The sequence below is a fragment of the Ictalurus furcatus genome, chromosome 27, assembly GCF_023375685.1.
Source record: "Ictalurus furcatus strain D&B chromosome 27, Billie_1.0, whole genome shotgun sequence".
Classification (NCBI taxonomy): domain Eukaryota; kingdom Metazoa; phylum Chordata; class Actinopteri; order Siluriformes; family Ictaluridae; genus Ictalurus; species Ictalurus furcatus.
The window spans coordinates 12,789,559-12,809,535 of record NC_071281.1 but is presented as its reverse complement, the minus strand read 5'-3'; the positions used below and the strand labels follow the sequence as shown (position 1 = coordinate 12,809,535).

At 37.7% G+C, this 19,977-nt stretch overlaps 1 protein-coding gene across 2 annotated transcripts in view; it reads right to left on the bottom strand.

The window, feature by feature from the left end:
* itga11a (integrin, alpha 11a) overlaps positions 1 to 19,977 on the bottom strand; it is a 57,598-nt gene that overhangs the window by 22,592 nt on the left and 15,029 nt on the right. For both annotated transcript variants that reach the window (XM_053617000.1, XM_053616999.1), the window contains 11 exons: positions 13,346 to 13,458; positions 12,748 to 12,839; positions 11,611 to 11,725; positions 11,137 to 11,264; positions 10,811 to 10,959; positions 9,352 to 9,496; positions 7,245 to 7,410; positions 6,898 to 6,968; positions 3,735 to 3,879; positions 2,175 to 2,323; positions 347 to 490 (listed from right to left, as the gene is read on the bottom strand). In XM_053617000.1, coding sequence (XP_053472975.1) covers positions 347 to 490; positions 2,175 to 2,323; positions 3,735 to 3,879; positions 6,898 to 6,968; positions 7,245 to 7,410; positions 9,352 to 9,496; positions 10,811 to 10,959; positions 11,137 to 11,264; positions 11,611 to 11,725; positions 12,748 to 12,839; positions 13,346 to 13,458 — 1,417 coding nt within the window. The remainder of the gene's footprint in view (positions 1 to 346; positions 491 to 2,174; positions 2,324 to 3,734; positions 3,880 to 6,897; positions 6,969 to 7,244; positions 7,411 to 9,351; positions 9,497 to 10,810; positions 10,960 to 11,136; positions 11,265 to 11,610; positions 11,726 to 12,747; positions 12,840 to 13,345; positions 13,459 to 19,977) is intronic.

Below are 19,977 nucleotides of genomic sequence, written 5' to 3'. Positions count from 1 at the left end.
GTTTTCCTACTGAGTTCAATGTGCACTTGCAGCCTAATGAAGACACGGTATGCCGCTGGCATGAGGCACAAAATGGCAGGTGCCAAGTGTTTGTCTGTGCTGGCTCAGATATGAGAGGATATTAACGAGGGATTCTAATGAAGAAACACTTTCAAATTGTTCAGTTTTATTTTGTTTCTCATCAATACAGAAATTCTATACTGAGTACTGACATTTTTACCATAATGGCCCTCAGTTTTCCACCCAAACACAGCAAATTGTGCAAATAAGAAAAGTATGCTGCATCTCTGCAGTACTCCTCAGGCATGCATGTGTAAACAGTGTCAAGATGATGTTGTGTGTTTACCTGGTCAGTAATGCGGTAGATGTACACTTTGCCCCTTTCCCAGCCTCCACTGAAGAACATTGGTGCAGCAACCAGCAGGTTATCAGTGACTCCGTCTCCATCGATGTCCACCGCTGCAATCTCACTGCCGTAGTACGAGCCGATCTACACACAGTAAGAGGGTCAGTGCTGGAATGTGTGAAACCACAGGACTGTACACACACCAAACACAAGCTTCAAATTTATACATTTATGCTAATTTGAAAAATACAGACCCTTGAATGATCTGCGCACATAAACATATTAAATATGTAAACACAAAAAGCAAATGGATATGGCGCCGAGGTTTGTACACAATCTCAGAATGGATTGCTTTGACAAATAGATTAGATTGGACTTTGTTTGTGCATGAGTGTGTGCATGCGTGTGTGTGTGTGTGGGAATGTTTTTATATCTTGGCGGACCAAAACAAATGTCTCCACCAGGATAGGAATATCTGACAGTTTTAACTTTTTTAATTTATTTATTTTTTTTACCTAAAAGAGCCAAAGGGTTTCCTTTTGGTTACTGAGGTTAAGATTAGGTGTAGTATCGCATTAATTTGCTGCATTAATAATTGTAAAGTGGAAGGTAAATAATAAAGTGGAAGGTCCTCAAAAAGCTATAAGACAAATGCGTGTATGTGCATGCATGCACACTTCTATGTGTAACTTTGTCTATGTTTTACATTGCGCCCTGTGACTGGAAGCATATGGGATGTGTTCTGTGGATGTGTGCAGTCCAGACTGCATATTGTTTCCTAAATAAGAGATGATAACACTACTGAATGAGATTTTTGATTTTCACACTAAACACAGCACATTATCTTTTGCGTCATTACTATGTTCATTGACTATTTAATCCCATTGGTTAAATTTTAATTTTGCCAGATTTTTGCCAGATTTGTTTTGTTCTATATGAATTGTTAATGCATTTGTCACTCTTAACCTAAGGTTTAGTGTTCATAGGGCTAAATAACATTAATATACTGTATAGTCTTTTGCACAAGATTACGTAAGACTTATTCCCACACATGCCGTCTTTCATAATGACTGCTTATATATGTTTTGATGTCAAGTTGATACAACACTTTATTCAAGTAACCTATATTTGGTGAAATACTAAGCTTGTGTAATAGCACGTTCCAGGCTGACTAATTTGAACATCATGGCAGCTATATTTGTCACTCAGTGTGCTTCTTGTATGTCAGGGTCACATAATGGTGATGACGTGACATAAACTAAAAACCCTTTTGTTGTTGTTTTTTTTCCTGTGAGACTGGGTTGTAAAAACCAGCTGTATATACACAACACTCTTACATAGTGAAAGATTTAACAATGACAATTGCCTTGTGACAACAGCGTTAGTACAATTCAGTGTGAGTTCTATAATTCTGCTTATAAGATTTTAATGAACACTTATGGCAATGCCAAGACACTAACGAGTTATGCATATTTCACTGTCTCGTAAGTGAAGAATGTTTCTGTATCTGTAACTAAACCCAGGTGCAGGCTTGGTGAGTAAGGGAATACATATACGGCAGGATACAAATAACTGGTAACTGTAACGGGTGTAACCATACACCAAAACCAGAATCAAAAGCATACAAAAACAGCCAAAATTGCCCCAGACCTCCAAGGGTTAAGAAGACAAAATACAGCATATAGTAATACATAAAAAAAACTGAGACAAACAGTATATGAATTCCAAATATTCCAAATCTTTGGACAACTAGAAATATGATGTCTTTGTAAATGCATGTGTGTGTTTAAGCAATAAAACACCATCTAGCTTATGCGCTAACTCCTACCTGTTGTCCCTTCAGTGAATGCAGGATGGTGAGCTCTCCTGTGTTCTTCAGGGTGAAGATGATCACTTTGCCCGTGTGGTTAAAACGCGGGGCTCCAGCCACATACAGCTGCCCGCTTCTCGCTGACACCACTGAGGTCACTGTGTATCCTGAAACAATGACGGAAAAAACATTGCTATCAATATAATACAATTTGATAGATCCATAAAATTAAACCCACTTTCAAATTTATGGTAGTATTTAAAAATAACATGTGTATGAAGCAAATTTAGAAAATCAAATGGCAAAATATATAAACTCTTGAGCTGTAAAAGCATTTCTAGAGAACGTAGACCCAAGTCCCTGTAAACCCAATTAGTGCCCTGTAATCATTCTCTCATCAGTGTCAGCCTGGCACACACAGATCTGGAAAAGATGGGGCCTTTACGCTTGTGATAATGAGTGGGTAGACTGGCCTTCACTGCCGAAAAGAAAGAGGGAGAGTGGGAGAGAGTGAGAGAGAGGTGATGACAGATTGTTGTCTGTAGAAGATGCCAGAATTCATAGACAGAGCTGGAGCAGTGAAGAAACTACACAAAGGAGTGTCAATACTTCTACACATTTTAATCAGAACCGGCAACAGTGAAGAATGAGAAAGAGACTGAACAGCAGTGGTGATGTGCAATAAAATGAAAACATAAAAAGAAAGAAAGATACAGAAAAGGAGGACGTGTAGTTTGTCTGAGGTAGTTTAAAATGAGGTAGTTTATGTTTATATAAAATGAAGGACTATGTGCTTTATTTGATTTCATGTCAAGCCCTTACATTTTACGATTATTAAGAAGTGATTTTAGAACTAATTTCAATCTGGCCAGATTGAAAAATCTCTGCCTATCAGTCCAAAATGCCCCCTAGATGTGATCTCCATTTATTAGATCGGATATTTTTCAGCCACATCAATAACATGTCATAAGCAGTGAGTGAAGGTGCATGTGAAATACAGTAGCAGGTGTAATGAATGTGAACGAGGTGGATTATTAACTCATTATCATTATTATTGTCATCTGTTTTCCACAGAATGCATTTGGAGGAGAAAGTAGAAGTGGAAAGATTTAGGAACACATTGTCCAATCAAAGTGCAAATTACACAAAAGTGCAGATGACAGAACTGTGAAAAATGTTATAGATATATGCCACAAAATGCAAAGTAGGTTTTACACCAAAATATTAACTAAAAGTATTTTTAAAATCTTGTTAAAAAAAGCTAAAAAGTTGTTGCTGTTTTGACCTTACTGAAGGTCATCTATTGCTCAGTTCTCCAAAATTTCAATTTGGCAGCCAATTTCCAAAGCAGCTTACAAAAAGAAGGAATATGATTCAAGTACAAAGCTGAGTGGTTGAGCTTTCAGAGTTTTGCCAAAGGGCCCAACATTGGTTCTCACTGACAGCCATGGGATTTGAACTTTCCAATCACTAGTACTTTATTCACTGAGCCATTATAGCCCACAATACTAATTCAGTCAATCCATTGTATAGCTGAGTCAGTGGTCCTGGCAGGCTGAGGAAGAGAGAAACCCTTACCCAAGTAAGCTCCATGATTCTTCAGCTCTTCAGGGAATTCCTGTGCGTAGGAGGACTTGGGTGGAACCACTTTACCATGCCGGGTCTCCTTTAACACGGCTCCATTCCAATCATATGCCCCAACCGCCCCAACAAGAATCCCATCCTGCAAGCACACCATGACATTGACTTGAGAAAACCACTGACAGTACATGCTTGCTGTTTTTTCAATAATCAAGCCACTGAACCATGATTTTTGACAGAGTGGAAGCATCCATCTTGCATTTGAGCTGCCAGTTCCTGTGTCATAAAACTAATTTTAATGACTTATGAGTGCATCTGAGCCCTAATTGCTGTAATTAATTGCTATTAAGGGCCAATCATGAATCTTTAGTCAAGTTCTTATTCACTGAAATGGTAATCCAATAGATATATGACTGCCTGCCATTAGAAAGTCTTATGAAGGTCATAAAATAATTCTTTCCTGACATTCCCAAACATATTTCACAATCTTTGTGCTGCTGTATGTCATGCATGAGGTCTCTGAAACAGCAAAGCTCAACTGGCTGCATGGCCACTGCAGATTTTCCAGTGGTTTTTGCATAGCAAAGCACCACAAATACCCTGTAACCCACTGGAACAGTTTCTAAATCAATATTATAGTGATCCACTAACTCTCCCACTTATTCCAGGACGTAATTCTTGGAAAGGTCATGCATGTGTGTTGAAGACTATTTCCATAGAAACGGTGCAAACTCAAAACAATTCAGATATTTAGTGAGAAGTTGAAACACTTATTTCACTGAGGAGAAGAATGCAAACTCTAAATGCAAACCATACATAAGGACCATGACTGGAAGAGTCATAGATCATACAATGTCTATATAATATTATAGAACCTGAACTGTTGGGTTCAACTTGAAAATTTACACAACAGGGACAACTGCTTAAATCCACAATCAAATTACAAAATAAGGTATGGCCACTGTCTGGCATTAGGGATGTCACTAAAAATGAATACACCACTGTACAAATACAGATATAAATAGGATGCCTATTTTTTTTTTGTTTGTTTTATTTTCGTGTGAAAAAAAATTCATGTGAGCAGAAGGTTTTTGCTTTCATATGGGGAAATGATCAGATATGAAGCTTGTGGGAAAAGCAAGACCACATTCATTAACATGATGCATTTAGCATTCACTCATTCATCTATAGTAACTATCTGGTCAGGGTCATATTGATTTAAATTAGGTTACTCATTAATGCGTTTGTATTTTGAGAAATTGGACAAACAAAATTCATTTGAAAATGTCATGAAGAGGTAAAACCAAAAATAATAACTGCATGAGCAGGAATTTAAAAATGTCCTGCACACATCATTTGAATGATATAACTGAAACTGAGGAACTGTCAGAGCCAGAATTCACAGACTGTGTTGACAGTGCTGACATTTTTTACTTCTTGGCTATTCCAGGCTTTTCCAGTGTTTCCAGGTGCAAAGTGGTAGCGTTCTTATTAAATTCTAAATAAACCATGGCCAGGGCCACTTCAGGTTTAAATCTAAATCCAGATACAGTTATAGATAGCTGGCATCTTTATCTAAGATCTTAGGGGGAAAAACAAAAACAAAACAAAAAGTCCTATCAATTGTTTTGTAATTAAGATGAGACTCTGTAAGGCTCAAACAGTGTTCAAAGTTTTCGAAATGACATTGCATAATGGCCTGGATCTGACATCTCACGATGACTATCAAGCGGAATCTAATTTCATGATGCATAATACTTAGTAGACAGGCTAGTTAGATGAAAGTGAGTTGCAATGTCCCATTTTAATTTTCTAACAAGAAATCATTTGAGGACCTCCATTGTTGGGATATTTTCATGTTAGATTATCAACAAGAAGGCTGATGTCATTAAACAGTACTATTGCATTGTTTTTTTTGGTTTTTTTAAAATTACTGTGGCATTAGCAAACAGCTGGCTGGCTTTATTACACCATTATTCAGATGTTCATGCATCATTAGTGACTGTACTTGGCTAGATGTTTGGTGTTATTAGATTGTAATTAGCATAGTTAAACCCAGCTTTTTTATGTAGTGGGACTTTTGTCTGCTATAGCGTGACAACTGTTCAATAGTGTCTAGATAATTCCACTTGCCAGGTACAAAAGGTTTCATAGCTAAACTAACTTAAACACTCTGTCTGGTCCTGTAATGAGTTCAACTTTGATCATATCACCAATGGCTGAAAAACATAAATAAGCAATTAAGACCACATGGAACATTGGACTATGTGTGCCCAGAGCCATGTTTTAACAGGCCAGTTCCCAGTTTCAGTGAAAACCATCTGAGCGTTTGTGGCACAATTTTCTCAGACAGCTCAAAGTTTCTTTCCAATATATTATCCCTCTTGTCAACATTCAGGTGGCTTCTTATGAAGCATGTGCTATTCCAGGCATTTGGTTTACTGACAGATGAGATTTCCAGCCTTCTCAGTCTTACCATCTGCAGTTTTCCTATCTATTTTGTTCCCACAAAAATCAAACGATTATATACTAATAATTCCTAGAGCAGGTTGGGTCTCATTTCTGGTGATGAATCGGAAAATTGGAGCAGTTACATCAGCAGTGTGACTTAGACACTAATGAAAATATGTAGTGTTCCAGCTGGCAATAAGATTTGGAAAGACAAAAAAAAAAACAAAAAAACAACAGGTACAGTCTGGAATGGGATTTTGAATTTTGGATGAATGGCTGCTGATGGTTACAGTAGGGAGTGTGGAATTCTCGAGGACAAGCCAGCTGTGTCAACTCGTGAGCCAAGGATTCTCACTGTGCTATCAGCTGTGGGCCGAAAAGAAAAATGCACTGGCTGAAAAAAGACCTGCTATTCTCTCTGTCTTTCTTGTGAAACACTTCCTCTTCTACTTGCTACTATTCCTCCCCTGGGAAGAGGAAGCAGGGCTGTTTTATTCACGTCTTATGGAATGGGGATTGGAAAAATCCTTCTCTGCACCATCAGGGACAGACGGGTGGGAGTCATAGATCATGATGACCTCAAGATCCACAGAGAGAAAGCAGGCTGAATTTAGGGAGTGCACGTGAATAAAAAAAGATGTGGAAAAACCAGCTTGTGTACTAAAGGAATGGAAGAGACAAACATGGACAAACAAACAGCAATGCTTACCTCAACGACATGTGTGGAGAAACCAGCCTGAGACATCTGGAGACCAAATGCTGTCCCGTTCTTACTGGTACCTAGAATTAGAGCCAATAGTGAGCTTAGAGGGAGCTGGTGATCTCCTTTGCTGACTTAGAACTCCCTACACAGCATTTTAGCCTACGTCTTAGAGCATCTTAAGATGAGTTATGACACTGAGCATATTTCAACGTGAAAAGAGAATGCTTAAGATTTGCTCCAGAGAGATTTACACTGCAGCCGATTGCGGAGATGGTGTGAATGTTTTACAGGCTGCAGCTTTTCAATGTAATGTTGATATAAAGCATCACAGTGTGTGGTGCCCTTGTAGCTACCTTCCAAACTGAATATCCTCTCCCCCAAAGCATCCACAATGTCTTTCAAGGCAGCTTCATCAGTCACATTGAAGAAATGCTTATCATCTGGATCAGTGGCAATGTCTTTGATTTCTTTGAGAAAAGCCTTTGCGTCAATTCCTCTGCGATTGTAGTAGCCAAGGACCTGGAAAGAAATAGTGTGGAGAGAGTCAGAGAGAACTTCTACTCATAGGTTATTAGAAATTCTGAAGCCATGGGCAGAGCTAAGTGGTGGTCAGGTGTGGTCACTGCCACCTTAACTGTGATAGACTATATAAGGGAATGTCCACTACAATATCTCTGGGAAATTTGAAAGTTAATTTCATTATTGTCTAATAGTGAGGATTACAACATGTGTAATTTTCTGCAGGAACAAGCACATTTAGCTAGCTAAGACCAAAGCAAACAATTCCCTGACCCCACTGACCACAACAAACAAACAGATGAGCAAATATTGGCCAAATTTATTTATGTTAGCAATATTAACTATTTGAAGACATAACATTGAATTCCTTCAGTGTGTTATACTTCGGTCGCTACTGTTAGCAACGGATATTGAAATCATAAAGCTAATATGCTTCATAAGTTGTAGCCTAATCTAAAAACAATTGCTGCTTAGGTGTGTGCCTTTTATGTTTGATGGACATCCTACTTAGGCCATGCAAGATAGGGATAACCACATATGACGACATCTGTGGATTTGGGTTAGTATTTTGCCACACTATAGATTGCCAGCCCAAGAAAGTTATTGAATCTAACCTGGTCACCATTGTAAAAGGGTTTTGTCTATGTCCTTGTCTTCCAAAACAGTAACAGGCCTTGGTTCTCCTCAGGGTTCATGCTAACTCAACTTCTTTAACCTAGCTATCTTTAAGAAAGGCTTAGACATTCATCTACCAGGGAATGAGCCAGTGTTACAAATTCTGTCAAAGACAGCACCTAAACTCATGGTCTTGATCAGTAGTAGACCTTGGTGCACCAACTCTGTCATTTTGGGACAGAAAACACAGACCTGTACTCATAGAACAAAGAATTATTCAAGGGTCGTTGGATAGTTAAGCTATCTTAGCTTCTACAAATTCTACGTGGATCTCTTAACCCTCTGGTGGAAGGTTCTACATAAACTATATGGGTTCTCCAGAGGGACAAAAGAGCTCTTAAGCGTATTCGATTTAATTACATTTAAGAGTTTCTCAAAGGTGCTTTGGATGGTTTTATTGTCTAGGTAGAAAAGGATTGTTCAAGTGCTCTAAAAGGTTTTCAGCTTGTCCCTTGGTTCTTTGTAAATAGGGTTTTGTAGATTAAGACATCCTAAGAACCTTTAACTGTCCAAAGAACCATACAAAGCATTAGGTCCCTTAGGGACAAAATTAACACCCCTAAAGAGGTCTAGATTAAACCTTTTTCTAGTAAAAAAAAAAAAACCCACTTCACAGACTTTCCTCAACGTTTTTTTAGATGGCAAATTGTTCTACCTTGGTTACATCCAGCAGCTCAAAGCATTCTTTGGTTTCTCCATCTAAGGGAACTATTAAATGTTCTGTATAGAGCCCCTGTCGAGAAAGTTTCATATAGAACCCTTAACTATCCAAAGAACCAATGAGAAACACTCTCTGTAACAGTGCAGTTTTTTGTTGTTTTTTTTGTTTTGTTTTGTTTTCTTTACAAGGATTGTTGTATTTGGGACATTTAGTAAAAACTATAACTTTCTCTTGTGGTTTTCCTTGTAGATTCCCAAAGAGGAAACTTAAGAGCCCTTTAGAGTGCTAGACATCATTTTTAAACAATGTTTTACAAGTGTACCTTCTCAGCACTAAGACAGGATATTGAGAAATCTAGCTGCTTTATGTCAGGATAATTATTCACATTGCCTAACACTGACCAAGCTGCTCTGGGCTTCAATTTGTATATAACTGGGGCAATTTTGTGGTTCAATGAAATGTACATGTTGAATTTTTTTTAAATTTCACTAGCATTTTTCTTCAGTATTTGGATTGGAACCATGCAGAGACTTTTATACAAGCAAAATAACAATGAGAAATGAAAGATATAGAATGTGAGAGAAACATAAAGAAGACTGACTCACAGCAATGGCGTATCGAACAATGCCGTCTTTCTCACAGTCCTCGATGACCTGCTTCAGGTTGGGGCTGTCATGTGATTCTCCGTCTGTTATGACGATCATGACCTTCTTGGCTCCTCTCCTTCCGCCCTGTTTAAAGGCCTGAGATCTAGGAATAAGTGTGATAGTAACAATCTGATCCCTTTATCTGTTTAGCAATTACAAAATGAGAAATTTAGCAATTACAAAACAAGTACTGCAGTTTCATATATTCAGTACCATTTGTATGTGAATGTAGGAAGTAACACCTCCTAAGAATCCCGAAAAGTATAATATATAAAAATGTAATGCATTATATAGCATGCACAATATTTTATACATGCCTGTATAAATGCTCAAAGTATTGTGTATATAACATTTTATAAGGCATTGATAGTGTCAGCTTATATATAAAGGATTATTATGCCCATTCATAAGTAAGACAGATAGTAGATAATGTCTTAATAAAAAGCTAAATAAAAATCTCACATCACTTGAACCCTGACCAGGCATAATGCTTTATTTTGTGTTATGTTCTTTTATAAACATCTTAAACACCTGAGGACAATATAAAAGCCAAAGGTGTACTGTATATTGAAATATATATTTAACTTGTGGTGCAGGTCATATAAAACAGTCTGTGTTATCATGCATTAAAACATTCGTGGAGCGATATGATAATATGTTATGCAACCTTATATTATGAAGTAGGACTGGAACAATTCATAGACATGGATATATTCGGCGTGTTGTTTACTGAACAGTGCTGCTGAATGATTGTTTAGAAGGTGTTGATTAGTTTTCTATGAATGCACAGCTTGGACATTAGTTCTAGCTACACAAGTTTTTTTTATTATTAATAATACACTTGCTTTTATGTCGATTTTATACTAACAACCCTTCATGGTGGATACACCAGATAAACAGATTTAAAAAGTATAGGCATTGATATGGTGAAGCTTTGTATAAGGAGAAGTTTATTTAGGATTTTTGGAAGGAGTCTCCAGTGTTAGTTCTTTGTAACAGTCAGGTAAAGTTGTCACTTCCAGGTTTCCACCATGCAAAAGTGTTAAAAAATGAAGGTCTTTGCAATTTCCCAATAATGTGAAAAGCATTTTTTTTTTGCATTAAACACAACTATAAACTGATACAACATATGATGTGTTGTTCTTTAGTAAAAAAAAATAAAAAAATTAAACAATAAAGTTAGTTAACAAATTGTTGTGGTATAAGATAAAAAAAGACATAATCCATCACAAGGTGGTAATAAACCATCATGACCCTGTTGGGGGTTATTTTCCTATAAAGCATGCCCCTATGTGTTTTGTTCCTTACTTATAATGCATTAGGATTAAAGGATTCACAGGATGTATTGCTGTGTTTGCTTCGTGTAGGTATTTTGTATAATCCCTGTTGCTTTTGTGTGAGTAGATGTTCGTAGTACCGTGCCACATTGATGCCTAATGCAGTGTTGGTCTCCTCTCCGCCTCTCTGTTGTATTTGTCGAGCCGCCTTCACCACTTCCTCCACTGAGCGGTAATCATTTAGCTGGAACTCAGTCACCACCTTTTCCCCATACTGTACCACACCAACCTACCACACACACACACACTTAAGAACATATCTCATGTATAACTATTTGAAATACACAGTACATAAGTACCTCCTTTTTTTTTTTGTCTAAGTCAAGGGTAGGTTCAGGTGGAGAGCATTTGAAAATTAGTTGAAGACTATCATTATCATTATATAATATTTGAATACAAACTCTACCTGGATCTGCCCTGGTCCGATGTAAAATTTCTGCAGGATGTTGATGAGGAAGTCTTGCACTTCATACCATGGATAAATGGAATTAGATCCATCCAGAACAATAACTATATCCATGTAAGTCTCACACCCTGAAACAAACAAAAACATTTGCAATCAAGAGACTATTTGCTAATTAGTCTGTTGTGACTCATGTTCAAGTTTTGTTTAGAAACTAAACATCGCAAGCGGAGAAGATTTCAAGGCTGTCAGTTTCCTCCCAATCAAGTGTGTGATGGAATTCAAGCTTTCATAGGTTTTAAAGGTTTCAGGAATGGAATTCTTAATTCTTTTTGATTGCTCACATCTCGAAAATGTAATGCTCAAATGCTGACCATGATCAAAGGGGAATCTAGAAATACCACACAAAGGTCCCCACCCAAAAAAGGTGCCTAGTTAAATCAAGGTGCAGGAGGTGTGCAGGTGTGCTGAGCTTACTTTGGAAAGCTGGAGCGATGGTGCGTGAGAATTTAAAGCTGGCATTGACCCTGGAGCAGATTCCTGTGCTGTAGTAGGAGCTACCACATTCATACGACCAGAGAGGACCACATGCCTGAAAGTCAAAAGGCTCCTTCAGTTTCTCTGCAGATTTTTATGCTCAGTTATACATTTTGCTGTCTAACAGGAGATAGGTACTTACCACTGCTGTAGCATATATAACCAGTATTTTATTTATGATGAACTGAACTGAGGAACTGAAGAGTGAACTGTTTGCATTTATATTTCATACTTCATTTAAAGGGTTACGCCAGCATTCTTCAAATTAATCTACCCCAAAAGTAACATATATGAAATTGCAACAGATAATTTTTTGTGTGTGTTCCCATGTTGATAGAACACTGTTTAATTACAACTCATAACCCATACTAAAAGCCTAAGGGCAGTTTCTGTAACAAAACTTATATAACTATATATATAACATATAACTTATATATAACTTATATAAAACAAATATATAATGCAAATTCTCTATTAATAAAGGTACTAAAGTGAAGCAGCTATGAGAGAACATCTTACCAACATAGTTATTATATTTATTTCATTAATTATATTCATGCATTCATCAATTTTTTCATGCAAGGTTTTGTCACATCCATGTATGATCAAATGAAAAGTCAGACACATGCTTGTTTAATTATGAGAGCTAAACTGAATATGTTGGTCATTCTTAATCTCATATTCTTATTATTGAGCAATTTCATCTCTGAATGTAGAGATTATACAGATTTAAGAGTTTTTGTTTTATAAAGTCTGCACAAACAGCTGCCCTTATACTGTACATTCATTATAAATGAGACCCAAGGAAATGGGTTCTCTATACTTTTTTGTCAGTACAGAGAACTTGTCGAGAGAAATGACACATTACAGATGCAGTGGATAAGAGCCAGGTTGAAAAAAGCTGAAGCATTCCTTTAAATATCTTAATAAGTGTAATCCTTTTATATTTTTAGGGTTATTCATGGTCCACCCATCTTAAATCAACATGTGAGAGTTACCTGGGCTTGAATAACTTATCAATTATGTGTGACATGAAGATGGAGGAAACTTCAGAAACCATTTCACTCTTTAACTCACCACAAAGCTGTTGTCTTTAGGGTTGGAGGTAAGCGTCATCCCTAGTCTCATTTTCTCTTTACGTTCAGAGACATTCGTCAAAGATATCTTCCCTTAAAGAAAACAAAACATGAAATAAAACAAAATGAAACAAATTTCTAAAACAAGGCATGCAAAATTTTAGGAGGCTATCCACCCTAAATGCCTGATTACATTAGATATGTACCATATGTCATTTTCATAGTCTGTCTAGCCAGTGTCAGCTAAATCCACAGCACGCAGGTTCTGTAAACTATGCAACACCCACACAAACACACACAGTGTCCACATATACTATCCCATACAGATGTGTGACACGTGCAGGAACAGATGTGGAAATGTATATAAACAGAGGAAAGAATAAATCACAGTGATTGAACCCCCCTATAGCTTTTCACACCAAAAGCTGCCTGGTAACACTTTACCCAAAACCACAGATCTAAGATTCATCCACTTATTAAGAGACATATTGTGAAGTAATAACACTGGTACAGTAAAGAGTTATGATGCCTATAAAGTGTATTTACATAAATAAATCTACAGGCATAAACCACTGGAATATGTAGTGGAGATAGAGTACCTAAATTGAGCTTTGTGCAGCTGGGGCCTGGGGTTCTTCTACTTAACGAACATTTATACACATCACCTGTCTGGTGCTGGCCATTCGTTTCCAACGGAGCGCCAACCAACAACCTGAAAAATGTAAACACAGTTGTTTTTTGAAGAAAACAAGTGGTTCATAATAGAGCTGTAATGGTATACTGTTTGGTATACTGGTGTATATTGTTCTACAGTACTCTTCCTCTTGAATTTCCCTAAATGAATAACTTAATATGTGTAATAACTGAATTTGAATATATTCTTCAAAATTAACAGATACAAACAGGATGTGCACTATTAGTTTTATGTATTTTTTTTTATTTTTTATTTTTTACAAAGTTTGCCAGAAAGGTTTACATTGCAGCTGGTTGTGACTAGGTGTGCATCAGGACTGGGATCCTGCGGGACACAACAAAAAAGTCATGCAAGTGGGAGCTTTTTAATTTCATGCATGCGCAAGTGGCCAGATATGAAGCTTGCGGACAGAAATTACCATGTTCATGAACAGGAACATACAGCATTTATTCATTAATCCTTAGTAACTGCCAGGTTCATGGTTGGTATACATTTGGCTAGTAATTTGTTTATGTTTTTGGAAATACGTAATTATTATGTTTTTAGAAAACCAACTACATTTGTTTTCAAGTGTTTTTGGGAGCATAGTGGTAGGGTTAAAAAAAAAAACACCTTCAAGTTTAGGCCACATACACACAATATGAAGATATGTCCATCCATCCATCCATCCATTTTCCATAATGCTTATCCTACTCAGGGTCGCAGGGGAGCAAGGAGCCTATCCCACAGAACCCTGGACAGGATGCCAACCCATTGTAGGGCACAGTCTCACACACATTGGACAATTTGGAAATGCCAATCAGCCTACAACACATGTCTTTGGATTGGGGGAGTACCCAGAGAATCATGTAGAGAACACGTAAACTCCATGCACACAGGGCAGAGGCAGGATTCTAATCCCCAACCCCAGAGGTGTGAAGCAACAGTGCTAACCACTAAGCCACCGTGCTCCCCAAAAAAGTATTATTATTATTATTATTATTATTATTATTATTATTATTATTATTAGTAGTAGTAGTAGTAGTAGTAGTAGTAGTATTATGGTGGATCCAGAGTCTATCATGAGAATACTGGGTGGGAAGCAGGAATACACACTGGTTGAAATGCCAATCCACACACACATTCACATCTAGGGGCAATTGTTCTTAGCCAATCCACCTTCAACATGTTTTTGGAAGGTGGGAGAAAACCAAAAAACCCCATGAAAACCCATGCAGACTCAGAAAGAATGCATCAAACTCTGCCAGAGTCAGTAACCTGGTTTCAGGAACAAACCAGGAAACCTGGAGCTGTGAAGCTGCAATGCTATATGCTGTATCATCATCCTGCCCACAATATACAATGCTAGATATTATTCCTTACTTGCCTTCTTAATTTTGTCCTAAAAAAAATATTTGCACTTCACACTATAATCTAAAAATTGGATATTGGATTGGATTGTACTGTTAAGTTTAGCTCTTGGAACGCAACAAAAAGAGCCCAAAGATATAATTTAGCTATCACTAGGCTGCTTGCTATTTGCTCAGCAAATGTCAGTAGTCTTTTGGTAGAGCTGTAGAGAAAAAACAACAAAAAACAATCCAATACCATGACTAAAATATCAATATTCATCCCAGCAAAAAGCAGCTTAGCAGTGTGATGTAGATTGCAGATTGAGTTCAGGTTTAGTGTGCTTTTTTTATGAAAATGTCCTTGAAGGACTCTTTGATATGTAAGGCTTTACTTCGGTGTACTGTGATCCAAAGTGACATGACACATAAACATATTATTCCCCATTAACAACGTATTGCAAATGTTACAAAATAAGAATCTTCTGTAGTGAGAAAAGATAGACCCACACATCAGCAGACATCCACCTATCCCTACACACATGACATTCAAACAGTGTGGTAGAAAGACTCTTCTGTGACGGGCACACAGCAAGCCTTGTGTTAGATCAAAAACTCATAGAGGAATCATTTCACCTTTCAGAGCGTACGGCTCTACCAGGAGCACTCACACTTTATTCATTTTATATAGCAGATGCCAAATATTTTGGGGCTCAAAGGGGGAAGAAAATCCTCTTGAGCTCAACATTACATGACATGTTAAGGTCACTGTGGACCTATAAATGTCAGCAAATGACTTTATAAAGCACTAAGAACATTGGGAGTACCAAACGTTAAGTCTGAGAGTGGTGTTCTCTTCTGTGATGTATTTTCACAACCCTGAAGAGTGACCTTGCACCTTTAGAGAGTCTCTAAACCCAAAAGAAAAACAAATGAGACAGTAGTAAAGTAGTATTAGCTGTAATGGTTCTGTAGGCCAGATAGAGAACAATAAGTTCCTTTCTTCTGGAAAAGCCTGAAGATTTTATGACCTTTGCCTGTATTTTATTTGCAAGGAAAATTCCTGCCATCAAATGTTAGATTTTCATAAAAGGAACAGCTTTTGTCCATTTAACATGGCAATAAGCATTCTTCGACTGTTCAAAGTGGTCTAATCTTTTAAAGCTTTCTTACTCGCTCATATAAATTGATTCAAATTGTTTCAGTGTATTTGGGGCATACACTTAATAAAACTTGAGGTCTAGTGCTAAGAGGTTCTTATCCACCACAAAGCCCTGTGCCACTTAAGTATACATTATCCATGATGATGACAAATGGTTTGGCCTTTCAGCGGGCTCCAAACATGTTTAAACATGTCATGCACATGAACTGTTTGATGATGTTAAGGGACTTCATATGTAAGACAGTAGGAGGACACTTGTCTCTTCAGTAGTGCAGATGACAGTAGCTCAGTGGACTGCCAGGCGATACTTCTTTATTACAGATCCAGATGTCGGTGCTACGCTGCAGGCCAGAGGTCACATTTTGCGCCCTTACGCCTTGTAGAATAGCTTCGCACACTATACTGTATGTATCCTCCTTTTCTGCAAAAAGTAGACTGAGATTGAACTTCTTAAACAATCATTATGAATCTGGTAACAATCTTAACTGAATGGATTCAGATGGTGCTAATAGTTTGATGGCCATGGATATTGTGATTATTACTGATATTTTTGCTGTCTCTGGCACTTTATTTTACCCAAGAAAGTTCAGCTCAGGATACAGATACCTGAGAGCTGTGTTACTGAGAGAGAAGGTCGCTATTTTGCATTGATTTATGGCTCTTTTTCAGCTTTCAGGCCAGAGACATGGCGAGCTGTTAAACCGTTTAGTGTGTGACTCATTAGGGTCAAGTATCCTTCATGCACCGCTACTACCAAGAGGGTAAGAGCGCACCTTCCCAGTATAAGTAACAAGAAGCTAATACATGTTCTCCCACAGAACATACATACAACAAAGTCGTGGTTTGGAGAAAAATGCCATGAGGCAAAACGGATTAATGCACCATGAGTGTTATTCCCATTAGCACATAGAGGGATATGAAGCCAAACATCTCAGGTATCAAAAGGGAAAGGGTTGAAAGTGACAAGCTGTTTCAACACTTTCATGTATTTACACGCACACACACACACACACACATGCACACACACCACAATTTCCAAAACTGTGGTCTAATTCTGAGTGAGTAAAAAATGAACTATTATAAGGCATTATGGACATTTTTCCATGCCTCAGAAACATGAACTGGTCCCAACAGAACAAAGGAAATCAGTTCTACTTTATTTTCTGCCTGCTAAAATTCTGAAATTGACAACACTAAAAGTTACTGCATCATCATTTCAGTGTACAGTGATATCACTGTTACTATAAACACTGAAAAAGTACTTGATTTAACATAACTCCTTTACTGAGCTAACCAGTTCATCCATCCATTTTCTGTACCACTTATCCTACACAGGGTCGTGGGGAGCCTGGGGCCTATCCCAGGGGACTCCGGGTATGAGGCAGGGGACAACCTGGATGGGGTGCACACACTCACACACCACGGTCAATTTGGAAATGCCAACCAGCCTACAACGCATGCCTATGGACTGAGGGTAGAAACTGGAGTACCTGGAGAAAACCCTTGAAGCATGGGGAGAACATGCAAACTCCACACACAACAGGGCGGACGCGGGATTCAAACCCTCAACCCTGGCCACCATGCCCACCGTTGACAGCAATCAATTTACAGAAAAAAGAAATCGTAAAACTATACAGACTAGTTTTAAAAAATCTGCACTGTGTCAAAATTTCAACCAAATTTGACACCACAGGGGACAGAATTTATTTTTGTTTTTTTCCTAATTCCCATTATTCTTGGTAAAGGAAATGGAAAATGAGAGAAGGCAGAGAATTGAAGATTGAATTGCATGTTTTATATGAAACAATCCCTGTTTGTTGTGCAGGAATAAAATAGGAAAATCTTGATTTGAAAATGTATCTTGATTGAATAGAAGATACAGAGGGAAAAAAACAAACCACACAATTTTCCCCCAGTGTTTGTCAACATTGTGTACAACAATGTGTGACTCTATATGTATAACCAATCATCAACAAACACCGCTGCTAGCCTCCATTCCAGATTCCTGTTTGTTCCACTATTGAGCAGGTACTTAAAGCTATTAACTAGAATATTTGGTACTGGACTCATAGCCAAAATAAAAGCACAGTTCCTCAGACCATGGGCTAAATGTTCTGGTATTTTGTGCAGTGGAAAAATGCATTATATGTGATTTTCCACCTTAATAAATTGCCAATGCAATGTATTTTAATGAATGAAATGTAAATAGACAATTTTTGGATAGTCTACAACATCCATCAACAAGCCATCTACAGATAATAACTTGTCAGGTGACTGTCATGAACCAGACCATTAACAACTTCTCAACAAGTTTATAATTGTTGATGATTAGTAGATAATATAAAGACTATCAACTTGTCTTTCAAATCCAGTAACATTTGTTAAACATCTGTTGTGTGATTATTTTTCATCTCATAGACATGATAATTCTCACAAGGGCAAAGCCACTTCTGTGTAACACTCTTTGTGGGTGTTGGTTGGACCATTTTAAACTGGATTTATTGATTTGGCCTGCCAAACCACCCCATCAAGTACGTGGACTGTGGCTGGATAACAGCTATATTCAGTCTATTCAAGCCCAAAGATAGAGCTCTTTGGTCTTCCTGCTGCTTCAAATCCTCATTAAAGCCCAAAAAAGGTCACCCAGCATGAATGCTACACTGAAACGCATCACCACATTGTCAGAAATAAAAGAAACTAGCGATAGAGGTGGCAGGATAAATGCCCATTCCCTGAGGGATTTTCGTATTTCTTGTGCCATCTACTCACCAATGCTTCAAAGGCATTACAAATCTAGAAAGAAATTTCTAGTTAATCACACTACTGTAAGCCCATAAATTAAATGGTCATTGCCAGAAGCCTAATTTTAAACTTCTACTCATATCTAGACTAAGACAAACGTAAATTGCGTGTGCAGAAGGCATTTAAACTTTGTTCAACAAGGGACAGATATCACCACTAAAGACACTGTATTTCAATGGTCCATGCAGAAGAACAGAAAATGAAATATGTACATATCAGAAGTTCAGATCAGAAAAAAAATTCTCAAGTGCCGCTTTACTAAGCTCTAACCAAATTCAGCTGTGTTTCCACTCCAGATCTGCTGCTCACTCACAGGTCCTTTATTGAGTAATTCCCTCCTTTTCTTTCTCTCTGAACTCAGATTCTGTTCCTATCCAAACAGACTGACAGCAGAAATACTGCAGCAGCCTTTAGACTGTGTATGAATTGAAAGTTTTTGATGTAAGTCGTACTTACAAAAGCAATTAAAGGCGCCAATAAAAAATATTATATATAAAAATAAAATATTCAATAGACAAGATGGAAAATCGATCAGAACCATTGCACAAGCATTGGGCATAGCCAATACAACAACTGGAATGTCCTGAAAAAGACTGAAACAACTAGTGTATTAGCAACCAGGCATCAAACAGATCAGTCAAGGAAAGCAACAGCAATTGATGACAGACACATTGTGAAAACTGTGAAGGAAAAACCCAACAGCACCAACAACCTCCACAGGGGTGAAGGTATCACAATCTACCATTCAAAGAAGCCTTAGAGCAGAAATATAGAGGCCATACCATAAGATGCAAACCACTCATCAGCATTAAGAGTCAGAAAGCTAGATTGGAATTTGCAGAGAAATACAGAGATGAGCCACGGAATTTATGGAACCAAGATTAACCTCTACCAAAGTGATGGAAAGGCCAAAGTGTTGATAAAGGCAGGATCTGTTCATACATATAAGCTCATCGGTCAAGCATGGTGGAGGTAGTGTCATGGTTTGGACTTGCATGGGTTCTTCTGGAACCGGCTCACTAATCTTTATTGATGATATAACTTATGATGGTAGCAGCTGAATAAATTCAGATGTCTACAGAAACATCTTGAGCATGCATTTCACCTCTTGAAGAGGAGACACCAGCCAAAACAAACAACAACTGAAAGAAGCTGCAGTACAAACCTGGAAAACATAAAAAATGAAGAATGTAACAGTTTGGTGATGTCAGTGGGTCAGATTTGCAACCAAATATTAAGTGTTAT